Raw genomic sequence first — 23,233 nt, 5'->3', positions numbered from 1 at the left:
AATATGTGTGCTTTACACAAGTTTCATAATATTTGTTTTGCTTTATTTTTGTACTGTCGCATCCAAGTATGGGTAAGTACAACAACATGCCTTAACAGACACCACTAAAAATATGAATTATGTTTTAAAGGTCCCTCTTTACAGATTCATGCAGGTGGAATCATGTGTGAATAGATGAAAAGAGGCATTTTGCAGTTTACTTTTACCGAAGATAAAGGCTCAATAATGATTTTTTTTCCCTCTACAGCAATTTTTGGTTCCAAAAGAGATCCTTTCAGTGAACAGATCTTAAAAGAACATTTTAATGATCTACAGAATCCCCTTTTTTCCCCACTATTTAGAACCCTTTGTCCCTGGAAAAGATCCATGGGTATTAAAGGTTTTTTACAGAACCATTGATGCAAATCAATTGATTTTTAAGAGTGTATCAATTGTGATAACCATTATGTCTGCGCCAGGGGGAGGGGAAAGGGGCGGAGCCAAACAAAAACAACACTATTACCACAAACTAGAGCGAGAGAGAGAGAAAAAGACAGAGAGAGAGAGAGAGAGAGAGACACAGCAGAGTGTTCCCTGCGTTCAGTGGTGATGAGTGGAAGTTAAGGACGTCTCTCTCTAAATCAATGTGTCACTCAAAGTGAACAGTTAACAGTGAGCAGCTGGAGGATCATTTGGACAGAGACTCCAGCAGGACATGCAGTCACATGCTGACCGCAGAGCAAACTTAAACCACACTTAAAGAACATTTTGCACCAGGACACAAAATGAGACTGTCACCCATCATCCTATGACAGGAGACACGCCGGGGGACGGACAACAAGAAAGAGGGACAGAAAGGACAGGGGTGGATCTGTGATGACTTTCACTGCAGGGACAACAACATCCAACCTTCCTGGAGAGAGACTGAAAGGATAAAGCAAAGAGAAAGAGAGAAAGAGCCAGGTACATCAGCACACCATCCTGGTAAGAGCTGTTTGTCTGATTACAAATGTGATGAATTCAAATGAATCATGTTCTCTGGCTTTCACCTTTATACTTTGATTCAACTTACAGAAACAAGTTACAAACAAATACTGTAGATTGGCAGCAATGAAATCATGCAATAAAAAGATTTCAAAATGCATATATTTCCAGGATTTGCAGAATAGCTTTGTAGAAATGTGCATGACTTTGCATGATATTTTATTAACTTCAATTTCTTTGCCAGACCTGAAAAAAAGAAAGAAAAAAAAAAGAAGCCTGATTCTAGGTTTTCAGTAGCAGGGAAAACCCATGACATTTAAAGAACAATTAAATGTATTAATTTAGCTGATGCTCAAATCACAAGCAATTTAATTTAGAAATTTTGATTAAACATTTTGGAACTAAAGATAACTACAACAAAATTAGATTCACTAGACAGACGTTTAGAAAAATTGTACACTATAAGCCAAGTCATAGGTCAGATTCCCAGGGAATGCATGAACTGATGAAATGCAAGGTAACTCGCTTTTCATAAAAGCATTTTTCAAATGCATAAATATGTATAATATATAAATAATAAATATACAAATATATAAATGCAGAAAGATGCACAAAACTCTCATCAAAACATCTTATACCTGGTACAAATAAAAGCGTAAATGAGAAATGTTCAGCATGGTGATGTTGTAATGGTAGCATGCAGATGCAATCACACTTTCCACAGAAACAATGACTGCCTGAACTTTGAGTTAATCACTCATAAAATGGTTGCAGGTATGGATCACTGGTTGCAGGCATTGAAAATCAGACAAAAAAGCAGGTTGCATCAAGAACCTTTAATCTCAATTATGAGTTAATCACTCATAAAATGGTTGCAGGTATGGATCACTGGTTGCAGGTTGCATCAAGAACCTTTAATCTCCAAAGATCCATTCCATTCCATAAAAGGTTCTTTATAGTGGAAAAAAGGTTCTTCAGATTAAGAAAAGATTCTTTGGGGAACCCAAAATGGTTCTTCTATGGCATCACTGCAAAAGCCACCTACTGAAATCTTTGTTGAGTGTTGTGGTAATATTAACTGCATAACTGAATGAATCTACTTGAACTCAATAATAAACTCATCAAACTGAAATAAAAATAAAAGAGTAAATCCTAACAAATTCATCCCACATCATCACAGGAATCCCTTGAGCTGGATTTGTGCCCAAAAGACATGCATCTCCTGAGTGAATACCAGCACTCGCAGGTCAGAAAAAGAAACAATTAATGCATAGTGAAAACAACCCAAGAAAGCCCGACGAATGCGAAGCGGAGACCCCGATGACATCAGCGGCTCAATTACTATGTCCACTATGATATCATCACATTCGAGTTCAAATTTGAATCAGATTTGAAATCCATGAAATCTAAGTCAGATTTATGTATTCTGAACAATGACGTAATGCAGCAATCACATACGTGACCCAATGGAAGTGATTCTGGCATCGCTCGTTACAGCAAAACAGATCCATGTGCTGCTTCATTGGTGATGACACCAAAACGCTGTGTCTATATCACAAAACTGAAGAAAAAAAGAAAGCACAACACAAGTGCAAGGATATAACAAAAATAAGCATCAAACAGCGTTAGTAAGTTGATGTTTTGGTCACTTTGATAGATTTTTTTTTTTTTAGTTGGAATATGGTAATTCTGACATGACGTAAAGGGTTAAACATAATGCAAACGGATATTTTAACACTTACTGTGTTAAAGGTTTATAAAACAACAATACCGACCGTTAACACAGTGCAGAAATGCAATACAGGGCCCTAATGCCCAACATAGCATGTTTCCTACATCAATGCCAAAACAAATGCACACAAAAACCTCTCTAATAAAGGTTCAATACAGTTATGTAATTTTTTAAAGAATATATGATTCATCATGCATGTTTGTAGCATGAGGTTACGAATCCTTGCTGAGGGTCTTGTGCAATCTTGTTTATATTCTGCTTGATTGGAATACATCTTCCTTTGATGACTCAAGGCTATGAATGTTTGTTTGCACATTCAGTCCAAACCACAAGACACATGATTCAGACATTAAAAATAAGTAAATGAAAAATCAGGAGTTCAGCATTAGATAAAGTAGTAAGATGTCCCAGCTACAGTACTATTGTTTTAAAGCTCTCTGTTCAGTGTTTGCTTCTGAAACAATCCCTGAAACGAGTGGGAAGGAGCTCTTCCTTACTAATGAACACAATGAAAAACAGTCTGTTGCTATGGGAGATGCTCTGAACACACAACAATCGTGTGATTTGCTGGGGTGTAAATCTATGACTCAGTTATTTGATGACTGGAGAGATTATGGAAACAAAATCAGAAATGAATCATACATTAACATGCAGTTACAGTACTGTATGTAGCAAAAACTTCTTATGAATGTTTTGTAAAGCCTTCTTAGGATTTGATCTGATGTTCAGACTTATGTCCTGAGACTTTATAAAGACTCTTCTCAGATTTGACCTTTAATACCAGATATTTTGTGTTTTGTGCATAACAAGGGTTTGCAGCTCTTGTTAGAAAAGGTGAGTGATATTTAGCACTTAAAAGTAGCTTCTCTCGTAAGGTGCCTGTGGCTGAACTGCATTTACTGATAAGATAAGAGAATGACATTCAGTCCCAAATCATATATTTGTGGTTAATGTAAATTTCCACAACTGGTGTAATCTGATTCACACACAAATGACTCTTATTAAAAGATTCTTTTAATGAATCATTTAGAAAGATTCACATGTTAACAAGTTTTTTTGGTTTTGAATCAGGCTGATGAATCATTTAGTAAATGAACTCAACGCTTCAGTCAGATCAGTGACCACATTAACATGACTGACTTAATGAACTTTACCATCACTGTCAGTAATACCTGTCACAAAATTAATATACTGTAGGCGTGTGTGTATATATATATTTTTTTTTTATTAAAATATATATATTTGTATTAATATAAATTATTATTTAATCATCCTTATATACACAAGTTGTCATACGAACTGCTTGTCAGTACTGCAATGATTTAAGTTTCAACAATCTTAAGTACATTACATTTTCATTTTGTGACATCACTGACAGTAATGATAAAGTTCAGATGAAACAGATTTGGTCACTGTATTCACTGATTCAGTTAGCAAAACATTCATCAAACTGATTCAAACCAGTGAGTCTTGGGCTTTTGGGTCACGTTATCCATCATATGTAATTCTCTCTGCTTATCCGTTAATCGATGACACAATACAAAGATATAAACAAAAACATCCAGAAACATTTACGTATATAGCAAAACTTGTGTGGCCAACCTTGTGTATACAGCAAAACCTTGTGTGGCCTTGTGGTTTAAGATAGACTGGAATTGGAAGGGATTTAGCATCAATTCCTGCAAGGCGCAGTCCAAAAGTTGGCTAATTCTAATGTTTCAGAGTAATTCACTTACAAATCCTTAAACAGGGCAAAACAGACCGGTTCTTTGGAAAATCACCAAAGAACACAATACATGTTTCATTAGCTAATGGCTTTCATTTCATTCAACAAAGGAACTCAAGTAACGAGGAGCTCTTAGGGTCATTCAAACAGGATGGAAACTTGCATTACATCAGTGCTGCTTTTTAATTGTCATTCTACAGTATGAACACATGCGTCAGACATGCATCACTGCCTGTTGCATTGCTTCTGAATCAGGCGACTGATTTAAGATTGCATGGCAAGCCCAGTTGACCCTAAAATCGCATCAATTGCATAAAATAAAATGTCGTTTTTTTTTTACACTACTGTCCAAAAATATGGGTTCAGTAAGATTTTTTATTTTTTTTTAAGAGAAATCAATGCTTCTATTAAGCAAAGATGGATTAGAAATATCAAAAATGGCATCTAAAATGTTGCGAAGCATTTATATTTCCAATAAATGCTGTTTTTTTTGTGTGTGTGTTTGTTTAATCAAATAATTCTGGAAAAATGTACCAGTTTACACCAAAAATACGAAGCAGTACAACTGCTTTCAACGTTTATAATTAAAATGTTTCTTGAGCAGTAAATCAGCATATCTGAATGATTTCTGAAGGATCATGTGACACTGAAGACTGGAGTAATGATAATGAAAATACAGCTTTGATCACAGGAACAAATTACATTTTAAAATATATTACAAAAGAAAGCAGTTATTTTAAATCATAATAATATTTGACCATTTTTTTTTACTGTATTTTAGATCAAATAAATGCATTCTTGGTGAGAAAGAATGAGAGTTATAAATAAATAAATAAATAAAATATATTATAGAAATATTATAAATTGATATGACTTGTAATGGGGATACAAAGAAATATCTTACTGGATACAAAATCTTTTATCTGTTCACGTTCCAGCACAAAGACACATCTCAGAGAGCCATGACCGTCCTCACTTTGAAGCGCTTTCTTCTGGCCCTGCTGACCATCACCCTGTCCAGACCTGACCCCGCTTTGCTTGGGTTCGCCGAGGAGTTCGAAAGCAGAGACGACGTACTCGAAAGCGAGTTCATGTACGCCAGTCGTCCCAAACGCTCCGCCGACCCTCCCAGTGCCTCGGACCCTGACAAATGCTCCTACACCTTCATCGTGCCTCAGCGCAAAACCACAGGCGCCATCTGCGTGAACTCTAAAGAGCCGGAAGCCCTGCTGGAGAACCGCGTTAACAAGCAGGAGCTGGAACTGCTGAACGGAGAGCTGCACAAGCAGCGGCGGCAGATCGAGACGCTGCAGCAGCTGGTGGAGGTGGATGGCGGTGTGGTCACCGAAGTCAAGCTGCTTCGCAAGGAGTCGCGTAACATGAACGCCCGGGTCACGCAGCTCTACATGCAGCTGCTGCACGAGATCATCCGCAAGAGAGACAATGCGCTTGAGGTTTCTCAGCTGGAGAACCGCGTGCTGAATCACACGTCAGAGATGCAGCAGTTAACCGCACGTTACCGGGATCTGGAGCACAAATACCAGCACCTTGCATCACTTGCAAGCAATCAAAGCGCGCTTATAGTACAGCTAGAAGAGCAATGCAGGAGAGGAGGTGGTTTTGTTGGTGGTGGTTTTGGTGGTGTTGGTGGTGGTGTTGGTATTGGTGGAGGTGGAGGAGCAGCTGGTGTTGTACGACAAACTCGACCTTACCAGCCACCTGCAATCCTCCCTCAGCAACCACAGCCTCCACAACATCGCCAACCACCTCCACCTCCACCTCCAGTCCACCAGTCCCCCGCCAGGCCATTCCACCCACCAACCTACACTCGCCACAACAACCAGATCACCAATGAAATCCAGAGTGACCAAAACATCAAAGCAATGCCACCGACTTTACCGACGGTGCCCCCTGAAACGCACAGCTCCTCAACAGATAAACCTTCAGGTGAGTCTCTTAAACGTCACTACTTCTGTCATGATTTACTCAGCCTCATGTTGTTCCACACCCATACGATTTTATATAGTCTTAAAAAATTTTAACCCTTTTGCATAAAGGGTTGAAAAAGGTACTTAAAAGACGCTATTACGCTATTCTGTGTCAGCCGCGACACAAGGATACATTTTCTATGTGTATTTACACTTTGATTTGAACGAAAATGGCACTATGTTGATGCGGAAAGACAGAGGAGACAAATTGACTTTGCTTTGATAAGTTACAGCACAAACTTTAAAAACAAATATTTTAAAAAACATAAAAAATAATGAACCCAGAATTTAGAAAACATCTTAAATCCTGCTGAAATAAATCTAAGTAATCTTAAACCAGAAAACCTTGTTTTCATATGGATTACTTTATCACAAAATATTTGTTTTCGATAAGACTTGCTTAGTTTAAAATTAGACATGTCAAGCTTTCTATAGATATCTCTCTCATGTCTCTTTGATGAGTATTTGCTGTTACTGTTACTGTTCATTTTAATGACGCGTTTCTAAATGAAGATCTCACAGAACCAAGGCGGCAGACAGCGCACCCTGTTTGTTTTCTTTATTTTATAAATGCACAAAGTTTTGTTGTTATTATGTGTGTATATAAATAAAAGTAGACCCTTTACAGATTCGATTGATGTATTGCTCTTATCTGTATGATCAAAACTGAAAGTGTAATTTAAGTTATTTTCTGGGTTATCAGGAGAAGATGCCACAAAATGCGTATCCACGTTGATCGACTCCAGAGGGTTAAGTGGGTTATTTTCAACAGAGACCGAACCTTGTTTAAATTAGTCTGTTGTGTGCTAAATTTAATTGCCAATCTATCAGTAATCTGACTGTCATGCACGATTTGTGACATTAACAAAAAGATATTACTGTTGCAAAGATAACTGCAAGTTACTTTAATCTATTTATTCCAAGAACTGACAAGGATTTATGCTCAAACTGTCCAAAACTTCTCTTTGAAACCTGCTCCATTAACAAACATTGGAAGGATACTGTATGTTATGAATAGAGTTAAGTAAAGAAACATTAAGTGCTGCCTAAATTACTGAAAACATTAAAGAAAACATTTCCTTACAAAATCATGACGCAAGTCTCCACAGCGCAAGTCTCTGCAAAGCATTATGTAGGGCTATACGCAACAGGATTGGGGTGAGTAATGAGAAACATCTAAACATTACGCAGCCAGCCATCACCCTTTTCTTGCAGTGCTTCAGCAGATTTACAAGGTTAATTGTATTTTGCACACTGAGTATGATAAATATGTATGGATACGCCTAAGTGGTTTGGTTACATCAGTGCTTCCAAAGAAAACAGCCTAAAATTTAGTGACACAAGCAACACGTGGATTTCCCTGCCGCTGATCACTCAGAGCTTGGCCCCCGTCCCATTATAACACAATCATTTGGCAACACATCTTCTGAACTAAGAGTGCACATTAATCTTGAGAGGAAAACCCTCCAAGACATAAACCAAATTAAAGTCCTTAAATGGGGGATTCCAGAGACTTTTGCAGAGAAATCTGTGGTTTGATGGAAGGGGTCTGTTTAAGTGTTGTTTAATATTCTGCTATATGGGAATTTCTTTGTGGTAACTGAGAATTTTTTTTCTCGAGATGTTCAAATGTGGCTGTATAAATGAAATGGAGTGTAGGAACATGAATAATGGGGTGATGGTACAGTTGATGTTATAAATCAGTTCACACTTTTCTGAAATCTCCCTCACAAAAACCAAACCATACACGCATGGTATATTATGGAAGCTTGTTTCTGCCATGGGATGGAAAAAAGGTAATTGTGACTTTTTATCTCACAATTCTGAAAAAAGGCAGAATTGTGAGATACAAAAAGGTTGCAATTTCCTTTTTTATTTTTTATTCCGTGGCAGGAAAAAAAAAAAACAAAAAAATCAGATAAAAAATCAGAACAACTGAAAAAAAAATCAGAAATGAAATAAAAATTATGAGATATAAACTCAGAAGTCAGAATTGAGACAGAAAATCGCAATTAACTTTTTTATATTTAAACCCCAATACAGAAACAATGGCAGTCACGCAATTAACTTTTTTATATTTTCATCCCATGGCAGAAATAAGCTTCCATACTGTTTCCATGGCAGTCATCTGTAAATCCATCTTGTCGCCCTGTCTTTTTTTTAATAACATGCCATTAAATCACGCCACTGGAGGTTAGTAGCATGATTTTCACCCACAACAAAAAACTGTAGTGTGCTAACTTGCTTTGTTTTAACAGATTCATGCGCACTTTACAATAAAACACTGACTTTCTACTTATTATATGCACAGCACATTTAGTCTTAGTTTCCACATGCAACAGATGAGTTGGCAGTATCTTATGCCGTTTACACCTGCAAACATAAATCTTATATAATGACAAGCAAAATATACATTTCTATTTACTTTTGTTCCTTTTTTGTAAGTTGCTTTGGATAAAAGCAGCTGCTAACTGCGTAAATGTAAAACATTTGTCATTTACCAGATGCTTTTATCCAATATATTATATTAAAACATTTGAGGATGATAAAACTTCCAAAGCAAATCATTCTGGTGGATCTGGTCTGATGCTTTACTGTGGCGCATTAAAAAAAAGTAATTACCGTATTTTGGGAGGGTGGGACCAGTGAAAATGAGGTTTTGCACAACAGCTTGCTCTGAAAAGATGTCCTCATACATAAAGTAGAGCAGGAAAGGATGAACAATCATCTAAAAACTTGCACAGAATACAGAAGGTCCTTTCAGAAAGAGATGAGAAGGCTCTTACTCATTAATAGTCTGGAAAATTATCTGGTCACAAGCAGATTAATTCCAGTCTTTTCCTCTGGAGCTCATAATGCTTGATTATTCAGCAGCAGACAGCGAGAAAACTACTAAACTAAAATGAAATGTCAAAAGCAGCAATAACAGGGGACCGAGACTAATCAGAACAAAAACTGTGACTAATCAAATTCATCTGAAGAGATTCCATTGTATTTTTCTATTAACATTGGGGGGGGGGCAAGCGTGACAAAAGGTGAAGGATAATTTGAGACAGAACTTCAAGGAATGTTCTCTGAAAGCAGCAGACCTATGGATGAATGTCTTGCTATAATCTGGTAACTTTGGTATGACATCAATTCAGCCTGACTTTACTGATGACATACAATTTGCATGCTCACACTTAAAGGAATAGCTCACCCAAAAATGAAAATTTGTTGCAAATTTACTCACCCTTAGTCCATCCAAGATGAGTTAGTTTCTTAATGGGAACAGACTTGGAGAAATGTAGCATTCCGTCACTTGCTCAGCAATGGATCCTCAGCAGTGAATGGGTGCCGTCAGAATGAGAGTCCAAACAGTTGATAAAAACATCACAATAACCCACAAGTAATCCACACCACTCCAGGCCATCAGTTAATGTCTTGAGAAGCGTCAAGTCTTGTGTTAATAAGAAACAAATCCACCATTAAGACGTTTATAATTTCAAATCGTTGCTTCCGGCTAAAATATTCAACAGTACATAGAGTCCTCTATCTAAAATACTGCTTTCTCCAGTCAAAAAGTCATCTTTTCTGAATCAGGAGAGAAATCTGCACAGACCAAGCACCTTTACAAGCCAAAACAGTTCAAAACAAGTATGTGGGTGGATTTTGATGTGAGAGACCAAAAGGAGATGAATTTTTCACTGGAGGAAACTTATGGATTATGGACTAATATTTTAACCAGAGTTAAAGTTAAAAAAAAATTAATGATGGATTTGTTTCTTAAAACCATGCAGCTTTTCACCTCACTAGACGTTAACTGATGGACTGGAGTGGTGTGGATTACTTGTGGATTATTGTGATGTTTTTATCAGCTGTTTGGACTCTCATTCTGACGGCACCCATTCACTGCAGAGCATCCATTTCCGAGCAAGTGATGTAATGCTACATTTTTCCAAATCTGATGAAGAAACTAACTCATCTACATCTTGGATGGACTGAGGGTGAGTACATTCAGCAAATTTTCATTTTTGGATGAACTATTCCTTTAATCCAGTTTAATAAATTTCTCACAGCTGCTTGTTTTTCAATGCAGCTCACTTTCTATCAGACCTCCTGCAATGTATCCATGGCAGAGAAACAGCTGGTACTTACTGAGATCAGAAAGCTAAACCTACCAAAACAAGTCTCTTTTGTGTAAATCTGAATGCAATCAGTGTCTGTCTCTAAGAGGTACCAAATGGTGTGATCTTTCTTCAACATTCACCATCATCCAGGCATCTTCCACTAAATTCATTAGCTTTCTAATGGAAAAGAACAGTCTTTAACATTCCGACCTTTGCCAGAAACACTCCAAAGAGGCCAGACAATAAGGCAACGATAACATGAAGGATCCTGTCTGAGAACAGAGGTGTGATTTGCCTCTTGGACTGAAGCTTGTTTGCTAACTCATTAGACTCCTTTACAGGGACGCTGGAGGCAGGATGGGTTCAGTCAGCAGCAGAGCCAGCGTGTTCATTTTCTAGATGATTTTCCATCTCCTAAGGCCAGTTTTTAGGTTGCCCAAAAAGGTGTGGAGAACATGCAGTCATAATGAAAACAGCATTGCCTCAAATGTGATGCTGGGAACTTGTGAGCCCAGATGAGAAAACAACATGTCCTCTACAATGGTTGCATAAGTGCATGGCATAATAGTATGAGGTCAGTGAGGACAAAAATTGCATGACTATTTTACAACACCTAATAATTACACCTAATAAACACTACAATCCAATAGTTGCAACACAGCTGGGACGCATCAATCTCAACTGACAGAACCAGACAAAAGAAAACAAGCTCTTGGAGGTCCTGGTCAGGCATTGCTCATCGATAAGTGACTCTCTTTCACAATTCTGTTCTCTTAGAAAACAAACCTAATCAGCTGTCCACAAAGACAGCTGGATCCATGGCTAGCGATGTCCATATATAATATAAAGCAGCTATGAACCACATCTGATTTGATTTTGACATTAAATTCAGAGATGCTGTAGAGAAAACCATGACTTAAATATTGCATGTGTTTGCTTTCCAAAACAGGGCCGTTCAAAGACTGTTTACAGGCTCTAGAGGAAGGACACGCCAACAGCGGCATGTTTCTGGTGAAGCCGGAAAATACCAACAAACTGATGCAGGTCTGGTGTGACCAGAGACACGACCCCGGCGGCTGGACCGTCATACAGCGACGCATGGACGGATCGGTCAACTTCTTCCGAAACTGGGAGACGTACAAGGTCAGAAAGAAGGTTTTTTTTTTCAGATTTTGGGGATGAAATAACTTTAATGTGTGAAGATACATAACATGTTTTTAAACAAACAATCTGGGTTCAGTATCTCTAAGTCAAGTCACAATTATTAATATAATGCTTTATATGATACAGATTGTTTCAAAGCAGTTTCACATTATTAAACTGGAAAATAACAGTGCTAATGTTGGAAAGTTATTCAATTATGAAACAAATTTCAGCTGTAAAAACAACAGGTGCCATTATTCGGCTAAATTTAGTTCAATGTTGATTCAAGTGCAAAGGTTGCAAAAATTCCTTAGTTATGAAATCAAATTTTCTGTAGTTGAACTATAAAGAAGCTCTACAGAAGAAGTTAGTGTCACAATTCAGCTCAATTGAGTTCAGGGTTGATACAATTCTAATACTGTTGATTTCCACACAAAATAATTTCAAAACATCCTTTAGTACGACATACCATAATAACCTTTTTTTAACTTTAAAAAAAAAAAAAAACTTTTTATACACAATGTAATCAATAGAGGTGTGACAACATCTTGAGCCATGAGATCTCATGATATTAAAACTTGATTATATTTCTTATTGAGGTGAATATCAGTCTCACAATATCAAGCACAACTGAAAATGTAATAATGATTTTATATAATAGTTCAATAAACAAGAAGTTAATATTGTGTTTAATTTTAGACTCAATATTATTGGTTTTGCTCAATTTCGCAAACAAATTAGTTCCAAACAAAGCGGCTAGAACTGTTGTGTGTTTCTGAGCAACACACTTTACTAAATGAATCTGCAGTTTTGAACGATGAACTGTAGAACTGAAGTGACTTTCATAACAAGATTAGTTGAATCGTTTCAAAATGCACCTGCATTGTTTTGCATTTTGTGATTTCTTAAAAATAGTGTGAAATATCATCTTGTCTTGTTCTTGTGAACACAAAAATTGTGTATTGTCTCGTCTCATGAGATAATTCAAATGAAACACACCTAATCAAAATCAATTCATGAATATATACACACATTGTTCTATCATGCAAATCGTTCAGCACTGATAAAACTGAATGCAATGCTTCAGATCTCCATCACAAGATAACAGCAGGAACTCCCCTAGAACTTCCCTTAGTCAGAGTTAATTAAAGTAATGAGACACACATTGTTCTGAAACCCTGCCGTTCGTGCATGGAGAAACTTTCATGACAAAATGTCTTAACCAGTCAGTCTCACAGCAAACTGCGGCTTTTTGCAATTTCTGAAATCATCCAGAACATCACTTTCAAAAGTCCAAGGAATTCGGTTATGCAAGATGGGCAAGGTTTTCAAACAAGGGCCAGGGCTTTTCCACAAAAACACTGTCTGACAGAAACACTGTTGTTGTCATCAGTGCCCAGAACTAAAATCGGGACCAGAAGAGCCAATGTGAAGGCAATGTCCTAATAACTATATCCACTCAACTGCTCTGGAAACATTCTGAAAAGCACTAAAATGACACTGAATAAAATCATTTATTATATAATGACTGTTTTTTACATGCAAACCATTTATACCTTTATAAAGGTATCTTGCACCTAAAGTTAAAATGCATTATAAAAATAAAATAAAAATGAATTTGTATGCAAATGTGAATGTTGCATAAAGATTCTTTAAAAATTCTCCATTGTGTTGCATGGAAAAACTAACAGCATTTAGGTTTGAAATGACTTGTGGGTGTGAGGAAATGATGACAGAACTGTATTTTCTGGTTGAACTATTTCTATAAACAATGAGTAACAACAGCAGTCTGGAGTTAAAGTCTTAGCTGGAGATTTATCACATGCATTAGTAAGTTCTGTTCCTGTTTCCTCATGATATACTAGGTGTTAACTGGCTTGTCTGTGACATAATGTGCAATTTCTGTCCGACATCAGCTAGTTACATGCAGTATGTTCTCAGGTGTTTTAGATACTGCAGTCAGACCTGCTTCCTCTGAATGAATAATGACTCCAAATGCTAACACGGCTAAATACAAACACATGTATGACGTTGATGGAGTTATTTTAAATTTCATCATCTGGCAGGATTCAAGATCTGACAAAGAGTGTATAATACAGGAATGAGCACTACCAGTTCTGAATAAAACTGTAAAAACTAATACATAAATTTTTAAAAAACATTCATCTAAATTAATTCAATCTATTCATACATACATATATATAAATAAATATATAAATAAATAATAAAAATAAATATAAAAATAAATATATTTTTTTTTTTTACTATAAAAAAATATTTATTAAATATTATAGATACACAATTTTAAAAAAAAAATAAATAATCTACTATATGTAATATATTATTATATATAATATAATATAATATATATATAATATAATATATAGGAAAAAAGTAGCTTATATATTATTATAAAATATTTGAAATTCTATATAAAATAATTTCACATAAAAAAATCTATCTATCTATATACACATACATACATACATACATACACACACACACACACACACACACACACACACAAACACAAAAAAAAACACACAGTAGCAAAAAATAAACTACTACTCCTACACAACATACACTTTAAATTAAATTATAAACATTTATGCATTGCAACAGAAAACAGTAGCAAAGATTTCAGTGGTACTTGTGTCACTACTTTCATCAGCCACTTTGATTTTACGTTGTAAATATAAATATCTCATGTGTCATAAATATAGATATACAAAAACAAGAGGACAGTGATGTAAACTTATGGTTAAGGATGCAACATAACCTGAAATGTTAATAAAGCTTTTAAAGACCATTCCTTGTAGCAGACATCATGCATCAGAGGGTTAAATATTTGTATAATATATATTAATAAATACTTTTTTTTTTTGTATTATTTTGAGCTGGGACTGTTTGTTCAACAATCTGTTTCTTTGTCGTTTCTATCTTAGCAAGGATTTGGGAACATTGATGGTGAATACTGGCTTGGTTTGGAGAACATCTACTGGCTGACCAACCAGGGCAACTATAAGCTGCTGGTGACGCTGGAGGACTGGACAGGCAGGAAGACGTTCGCAGAATACGCCAGTTTCCGGTTGGAGCCGGAGGCGGATTTCTACAGGCTGCGGGTGGGTCGTTACCATGGCAATGCTGGGGATTCGCTCACCTGGCACAATGGGAAACAGTTCACCACCCTGGACAGAGATCACGACGTGTACACAGGTATCAAACCAGCACTGATCTATTGAACTGATCTATTGATCCAACTGAACTATAAAAAATGACAAAAACACACACAGACTAAAACTTTACAATGAAAAATGAAAATGGAAAATCTCAAATAAAAACTGATTGAAAATACTAATGAAATGTAAATTTATATGCGGAGCTTGTCAGTTAACAATGGCTCCGTGTAGTAACAGCTGCTCTATGTGAAATCACGCACCTGATTAGAGAACCGGCTTTACTGACGAGATGCGCATTGACGATCGGCCGATCTTGATCGGTGCACCCCTAGTAGTTTGTTTAAAGCCTACGTTTATATTTACTGTAGGCTTCAAAATCTATAAAGCAAAACATGCATGAATCAAAACTTTGTTGGTCACAGACCTTATTTTCTGCATTATTTCAAAAGCCAATGAAAAGTCCTTTATGGTTTTTGTCGAAGGAACTACTCTGGGGGAAAAAAAACAAACAAAACAAAAACCATAAGTGGTGCAGACACTATTTTACTCCGTAATTGCAAGTAAATTTCACAAAGAAATGGCAAGCAAAACTGAATTAAAAGCAAATTTTTAAAGTAGAAAGACTAAAATATAATTTTCTTGTAAAATGTACTCCAATAAATTGACAATTTTCACAGTGTTGCGGATAATTTATTACAATGCAGGGTGATGTTAACTTTTGTGTTGCCCTACAAAAATACATCACTGCAGTGCTCCAAATAGAATCAATGTGTAATGAGTTCACATACTCAAAAACCTCATTTCCCCTCATACAGGAAATTGTGCCCACTATCAGAAGGGTGGCTGGTGGTACAACGCCTGTGCCCACTCCAACCTGAATGGCGTGTGGTACCGCGGTGGCCATTACCGCAGCCGTTACCAGGATGGAGTTTACTGGGCCGAGTTCCGCGGAGGATCGTATTCTTTGAAGAAGGTCACTATGATGATCCGACCGAATCCCAACACTTTCCATTAGAACGTCACGTGAAGGAAAACATTCTAATGCGTCATAACTCAAAAAACATTGTAAAAAGTGCAATGTTAATGTGTTTCTTTTTGTTAATTATTGATTGTTTACTTTGTTTATGAGTCTTATGAATTCATAATATGTGACCCTGGAGCACAAAACCAGTCTTAAGTCGCTTGGGTATTTTTAACAATAGGCAAAAAACAATGTATGGGTCAAAATTATCGATTTTTCTTTTATGCCAAAAATCATTAGGATATTAAGTAAAGATCATGTTCCATGAAGGTAAATTTCCTACCATAAATATATCAAAACTTAATTTTTGATTAGTAATATGAATTGCTAAGAACTTCATTTGGACAGCTTTAAAGGCGATTTTCTCAATATTTAGATTTTTTTTGCACATTTTCAAATAGTTGTATCTCTGGCAAATATTGTCCTATCCTAACAAACCATACAGTATATCAATTGAAAGCTTATTTATTCAGCTTTCAGATGATGTTTTGTAGTCCAGGGTCACATATGCAGTCACACATATCCAAAACCAAAAATATGAAAGTGCAATAACTTCATGAAGGAGACATAACTAATAATGTCTTCTTGGGATTCTTCCCAATGGTGTCCAGGTATGGTGGACACTGAAGACCAAGTGAAAATACTAGAAAACCTTCAGTCAGACAAACCTGGCAACTCAGGTTCCACATGATCTGGAAGCTGAACAGCATTGAGTGCGTCCTTACAAGTGTGCTTAAAATGGGGATAGAGTCTGTATGTTTATGCAACCTGATCTTAACAGGCATCCGGTCAACTTATTCTCACTGTAAGAAGTCTAACCTTGAAGAACTGTTATTCTGAGTACTTTAGCACTATAAAACATGACCTGTTATGTACCAACGGAGGCATTTGATGGCATTGACTTCCAATACTGCAATTGGACATCTTAAAGGTATTTCTAATGCAAAAATGAAAATTCTGTTGTCGTTCAGAGGTAAATTTGGCCTAGTCATTGCGAATGCATCTGTTTACTAGATCAAGTATTAATGAGATGTGAACTGGTTAAATTAACACATTTAATAACAGATGCAAAGCCTCTGAAAACTTCAATGACTAGACTACATTAGTAGCACAAATGCAATGCTTCCTTTTCATTTAGTTTGTTTAAGCATTGACTTTCAATAAAGGGTACATTGCAATTGTGCCTTGAAGTGGACTACATAGGATACATTTCTGTCAACATTTAGAAGTACATCTAGTCTTTGTTTATGCATCTATTTGTAATTTAAAAGACATGGGTCAGTTAAATGAACCACAAATGCAAGGCCTCTGCAAAAGTGACAAATGCAAAACATGTCTGTCTTGTATATTATTGTCTACACTCTCTCAGATTTCACTTTGGTCCTTTAGACTGAGTGCTGTTTTGAAACCATTTGTATATAGAAAATATGAGTGAGTGTTTTTGTAATGCAAAGTATGGTTTGTGTTGTGTACTTACAGAATTTTTCCAATAAATTATGTACAGCTACTATGTTGTAGAGACAAGCTCTTCTGTGATCAACTGCAAAAAACATACACAAGTCTTGCCCTATAGACTACAATACATTATAAACACGAAAGACTGATAGAAAGGCTGAGCTCAAACCTCAATGTTGTCACTTGTACAAGCAACTAAAGGCTCTAAAGGGCCCTACGGGAGACTCAGGGTATGTCCTGAGTGAAAGAGAACAGACCCAAACCTTTGCTGCTCAAACATCAATCATTTTAGATGAAAAATGGTGTCATTAACATTAGTTTCCAAATGAGGAAAACCTTGTAAATGGCTGGAAAACACATTAAAGTCAAGAATGAAATTAAATTGGCATTTGCAAGCCATTTACTTCTGTAATATAAAGCATTTCTAATTGAAACAGGATATTGTTGAGGAAAAGTAGAATGGTGGAATTGATTTTATTAATCAGATATGAACTGAACTGTAAAAAGTACAGGTGTTCAGAGGGAAAGTCCTTAGAATAACATGCATTGTTGAATCAAGATCACTTAAAATGTAAATTTGTTGAAAATGTCCTCACCCTCAGGCCATCCAAAATGTAGATGAGTTTGTTACTTTATCAGATTTGGAGAAATGTAGCATTGCATCACTTGCTCAGCAATGGATCCTCTGCAGTGAATGGGTGCCGTCAGAATGAGAGTCCAAACAGCTGATAAAAACATCACAATGATCCACAAGTAATCCAGTCCAGTCCATCAGTTAACGTCTGGAGAAAACAAAAGCTGCGTGTTTGCAAGAAACAAATCCATCAAGATGTTTTTAACTTTAAACCATTGTTTCCAGCTGAAATGATTCCTCTAGCCATAATATTGTTTTCCCCAGTGGAAAAAGTTATCTTGTCTGAATCAGGAGAGAAATATGCACAGATGAAGAACTGTTTACAAGCAAAAACAGTCCAAAACAGCTCTAAACAAATATGGGGGTGGATTTTGATGTGAGAGACAACAGGAAATTTTTTTACTGGAGAAAGCGTTATTATGGATTATTATTGAGGTGGAGAAGTCTCCACCTCCACCCGATGATCAGGTGATGACGCTGTCCCTGGACAGCGTGAGGAGATCCCTCAGCAGGATCAATGCATATCGGTCCAACCACTCGACCGATGACGACATCGCCACTGCCCTACACTCAGCACTCACACATCTAGACAAAAAATACTCATACGCCAGAATGCTGTTCATAAACTTCAGTTCAAAATTCAACACAATCATCCCTCAACAGCTCATTCACTGGCCAAGAAAGCACAGCAGCATATCTACTTCCTCTGCAAACTGAGAAAAGCCAGAGCCCCGGCCCCCATCATGTGCACCTTCTACAGAGGGACCATCGAGAGCATCCTGACGAGCTGCATCATTGTGTGGTATGGCGCCTGCAACGCGTCCTACCGGAAGACTCTTCAACACATAGTGAGAGCAGCTGAGAAGATAATTGGTGTCTCTTTCGCCTCACGCCAGGACATTTATGGAACCCATCTCACCCGCAAAGCCCTCTGCATTGCAGGTGATCCCACTCACCCGTCACACAGCTTCTTCAGTCTGCTGCCATCAGGGAGGAGACTGCGGAGTCTCCAGGCCAGGACCAGCAGACTGAAGGACAGCTTCATTCATCAGGCTGTCAGGAAGCTGAACTCCCTCCTGACCCCCTCCCCTCAGCTTCCACCCCCTCCTCCCATTAACAAACTGTGACCTGCACCAGACACTTTGTGCAGCATTGGTCTGCTCACTACCTCATTCAGCATTTAACTGACCTCATTCAGCTACCTCTTCAGACAGTTTAATAAAGAACAGCTCCCTGAGCATTTTGTCACTTTAATCAGACTGAATAAGCTCTCTTGCACTACAATCATTTTATCTGCACTGTTTGTTTACTTCACTGGTTTGCACTCTATCACTCTATGTGCTGCTTTATTTAACTTTTTATTTTTATTTTTTACAAGTCCTTATTTGTATATTTGTACAGTTGTATTTTATATTTAATCTGTATCTATCTGTATTTTTATGCTCTACTGTTAGTGTTATCTGTATGCACCAAGGGTCTGAGAGTAACGCAATTTCTTTATGCTCTGTATGTATTGCTGTACAGTTTGGCAATACTCTGTATGTATGCTGTACATGTGGAAGAATTGACAATAAAGCGGACACTACACTACACTACATTATTAATTATTTCCACAAGAAGTGACGGTTTAAAGTTACAAACACGCAGCTTTTCACTTCACAAGACGTCAATTTATGGACTGGAGTGCAGTAGATTACTTGTGGATTACTGTGATGTTTTTATCAGCTGTTTGGACTCTCATTCTGACGGCACCCATTCACTGCAGAGGGTCCACTGATGAGCAATTGATGTAATGCTACATTTCTCCAAATCTGATGAAGAAACAAACACATCTACATCTTGGATGGCCTGAGGGTGAGTAAATTTTGAGCAAATTTTCATGTTTGAATGAACTATTCCTTTAACAGACAAAATGTGATAAGAAACCAATACACAGTTTTTTTTTTCTGCATTATTGAATGTCAACCTGACATAGGGGATGTTAATGCAAACTGTGTTCTTGCCATCTTCCATCTTCACTAAATGAATAAAATAAAATGACAGCACCGCTTTATGCTTAGTTAATGGTTTGGGTGCATGAAACTACCAACTTCATGTCCAGACAACGTGATCCCAACAACGAAACCGCAAGAAAATGAGTACAGTCTGCCCAAGAAATGCTTAGACAATCCCAAAGAAACAGCACCTGTAACATGTATATAAATCCAATCCAGAGTACCTGATATGAGAATTTAATGTGTAGCACTCCATCTTCACCCAATTTGATTTCAATCAGAACAGCAGCTGTAAATGACTAAGTGCTGAGGAATATGAGATAGTTTCCCTGATCATTGATATGGGTTTGGAATCAATTTATTGTAGAGTCTCCAGACTCAGTGAGAATCTGTGAGATAATAAGAACCATACATCTGAGATCTCTGTCTGATAGAGTTCAGAGCACACATAATGTGGTTCAGTACACATTAGAGAGAGAGAGAGAGAACATGGGAAAACACTGAAAAATGCCTAAAATAATAAAAACAAAAAACGCACAAATCTGAATAGCACTGAGAGTACTTGTTCCAGGAAAGATATCTTATTGAAAACACATGCATCATGTATGCTATCATTATGTTTTAGAAACTCTGTAAGGTGACCGAAAATGCCATGACGTCCTCTAAAACAAATATGAGAAACCGCAAGGCTGAGAAAAATGGTGCTTGTAGATGTCCACACATTTCATGAAAAGATCCAATTAATTCCAAACGTTTGGCCCCATGAAAACATGAACAGAACAAATTTCTCTCTTCTTACATAAACTGCTGCGCTGAATTGAATGAGACATTTTACATCAGAATGTTTTCATGAATGATTTAGCTAGACACAATCTCTTCATATTGGGTTTCATGAATGAAGTTCAATGTTTATATATTTATACATATAATGTATAATATGTATTATATTGTTCAGATGTCCAGATGAGATACATTACATGTATAAATATATACATATATAGCCATAGAAAGTCAATTTCATGCTTTTATGAACCTGTAAAAAAGACTCAGGCTATGATTAAACGTACCATAATCCAATGATATACTATCAATATTTACACTACCTTTCAAAAGTTTTTTTAAAAGAAATGAATACTTTTATTCAGCAAGGATGCATTCAATTTATAATATCACTAATATAATTCAAGTAAATGTTGTGTTTTAGAACTTTCCATCCAAACAATCCTAAAAAAATTATCCCAGTTTTCTACAAAAATATAAAGCTGTACTGTTTTTAACATTGATAATAATCAGAAATGTTTCTTGAGCATCAAATCAGCATATTAGAGTGATTTCTGAAGGATCATGCGAGTAATGATATTGAAAATTCAGCTTTGACCTTTACATATTACAATATATATTTCAAATAAGAAATGATTATTTTAATTTCTAATAATATTTCAAAATATTACTGTTTTTGAAGTGTTTTTGATCAAATAAATGCAGCCTTTGTAAGCAGAAGAGACTTCCAAAAGCATAAAAATCTTTTAAACCCCAAACTTTTAAACAGTAGTATTGTATATTTCGCTTCCGTAATACAAATGTGAATACATGGCTACTTCTGAATGGCCGACATTGGAGAAAGCTTTGTAGAACCAGATGAGATATTTACAGAATCTACCAACTCTGATCTCTTGGTCAGTCGGGAAATGTTAAAAAGATCATTCTTCCGGTTCATTTGCCTCACTGGAAGGCGAAGTAAAAGAGAGAGAGAGTGAAAGATGAGGACTCACCCAGGTAGGGGATGCACGGCACCATCTTGAGGGAGCGGATGTACTCTCTCATCCTGGAGTAGTTCTCCTCTTTGGAGGTCAGGTAGTCCAGCTTCTCAAATGTGGCCTTGTCCTTCCGACTGATCAGCTGAAGAAAAACAGGAAAGTTACGGCACTGTTAATATTTTCATCTGAATACAGGCAGTGATGAGAAGCTAATTTAAAACCATAGTTTAACAACATACAAGCTGCACAGAAATAAGCTCACATGGAAATGCAACCGAATTCAACACCAATCATTCATCCTCTGCATGTTTCTGAAATATTTTAACTAATGATTGTTCACAGCTGTCAAAAAGAGCTCCATTTAGGACATTTTATATTTAAATTTATGCATTTAGCAAACACTTTTATCCAAAGCGACTTACAGTGCATTCAGGTTATACATTTTTTTTTTTTGTCAGTATGTGTGTTCCCTGGGAATTGAACCCATGACCTTTTGCACTGCTAACACAATGCTCTACCACTGAGCCACAGGAACAGATTCCATTCAATGCATTAAAGTATGCAGTAAAAATGATTTCTCAAAATTGTAAAATTGAATGTTTTACATTCTACATCAAAGTTCTTTATTTAATTCAATGTTACTTGCCTTTTCTTTTTAATTATCTGTGAAATTTAATAGCAATTTCTGAGTGAAAATTGTTTCAAAGTAAATCCGACACCAGTCAATCGATTTTCAGTGAACACTGACTTCTTTTCAGTGTCTGTTTTGGAGCTTCATGCCCATTTACATTGATTAAACGGAAGTGAGTGGCTGAGGACTGCAGGTTACCAAAGATTTTACCCTCTTTTTCCAATAAAACTCTGGGTACTTGGTTTGTGCAAGTGAATTGCCATTGGGTTTCATGCAATTCACCAAAAATCAATACCGAAAAACATGAAAGAATCATGTAAAAACTAAAAACTTTATTGTAGGTTTACAGAGACTAAAACAAACCATCAACCAAAAACATTCTTTCACAGATTTCTTTCTGACAGTGAAACTCAAACAGATGAAGAAATAGTGAATTCTCTTTGGATGATTCAGAAGACAAGTCTTCAATTTCGTGTACTCTGAGTTTCATAAGCTGTCATGCGATTCATTTTTTTATGTTTGGCAAAAGGTTTGCAGTTTTTTTTTTAACTAGACACATTGTTGTTTTTCAAAGCATTGATTTTTTTTGGCAAACTGCTTGGAAACCAATGGAGGTCAGTTTGACCTCTAACATGATTGATTTAAGCAAAATTTGTTGTCTTTCCAAAGCAAATTTGTGTTGAAACTACATGCACGTTCATGACCCTAAATGAGAAAGTCATAAAATATAAGAACCACCAAATAGTTCAACCAGCATCTCAAACGGTTTAAAAATCAAATGTGGGTCAAATTGACCCGAATGCCCATTTCCAGTCGCACAGAGTGAATAAGCACAGCTGGTGGATTATAAAAAGGGACCTTCTCAATGCGCCGAACAATACAAACAAACAGTTTTTAGCAG

General features: G+C 36.6%; 2 protein-coding genes across 3 annotated transcripts in view; one reads left to right on the top strand and one right to left on the bottom strand.

The window, feature by feature from the left end:
• The window catches only part of LOC109067048 (ras-specific guanine nucleotide-releasing factor RalGPS1-like), a 107,190-nt gene that overhangs the window by 24,062 nt on the left and 59,895 nt on the right, over positions 1 to 23,233 (bottom strand). For both annotated transcript variants that reach the window (XM_042752212.1, XM_042752208.1), the window contains one exon: positions 21,717 to 21,843. In XM_042752212.1, the coding sequence (XP_042608146.1) occupies positions 21,717 to 21,843 (127 nt within the window). The remainder of the gene's footprint in view (positions 1 to 21,716; positions 21,844 to 23,233) is intronic.
• Positions 540 to 16,131, top strand: LOC109067052 (angiopoietin-related protein 2-like). Its single transcript, XM_042752206.1, has 5 exons — positions 540 to 963; positions 5,360 to 6,368; positions 11,468 to 11,661; positions 14,607 to 14,877; positions 15,656 to 16,131. The coding sequence occupies exons 2-5, from the start codon at positions 5,384 to 5,386 to the stop codon at positions 15,853 to 15,855; spliced, it is 1,650 nt and encodes a 549-aa protein (XP_042608140.1). The 5' UTR covers positions 540 to 963; positions 5,360 to 5,383; the 3' UTR covers positions 15,856 to 16,131.

The sequence above is a fragment of the Cyprinus carpio genome, chromosome A5, assembly GCF_018340385.1.
Source record: "Cyprinus carpio isolate SPL01 chromosome A5, ASM1834038v1, whole genome shotgun sequence".
In the NCBI taxonomy this organism is placed as follows: Eukaryota; Metazoa; Chordata; class Actinopteri; order Cypriniformes; family Cyprinidae; genus Cyprinus; species Cyprinus carpio.
This window is presented reverse-complemented; position numbering and strand designations above follow the sequence as displayed.

Bases quoted from the DNA above. Each gene is read 5' to 3' on its own strand.
- LOC109067052 (XM_042752206.1), top strand. From the start codon at position 5,384: ATGACCGTCCTCACTTTGAAGCGCTTTCTTCTGGCCCTGCTGACCATC. The intron at 11,662-14,606 runs GTCAGAAAGAAG...TTTCTATCTTAG, and splicing joins GAAACTGGGAGACGTACAAG to CAAGGATTTGGGAACATTGA. The intron at 14,878-15,655 runs GTATCAAACCAG...CCCCTCATACAG, and splicing joins AGATCACGACGTGTACACAG to GAAATTGTGCCCACTATCAG.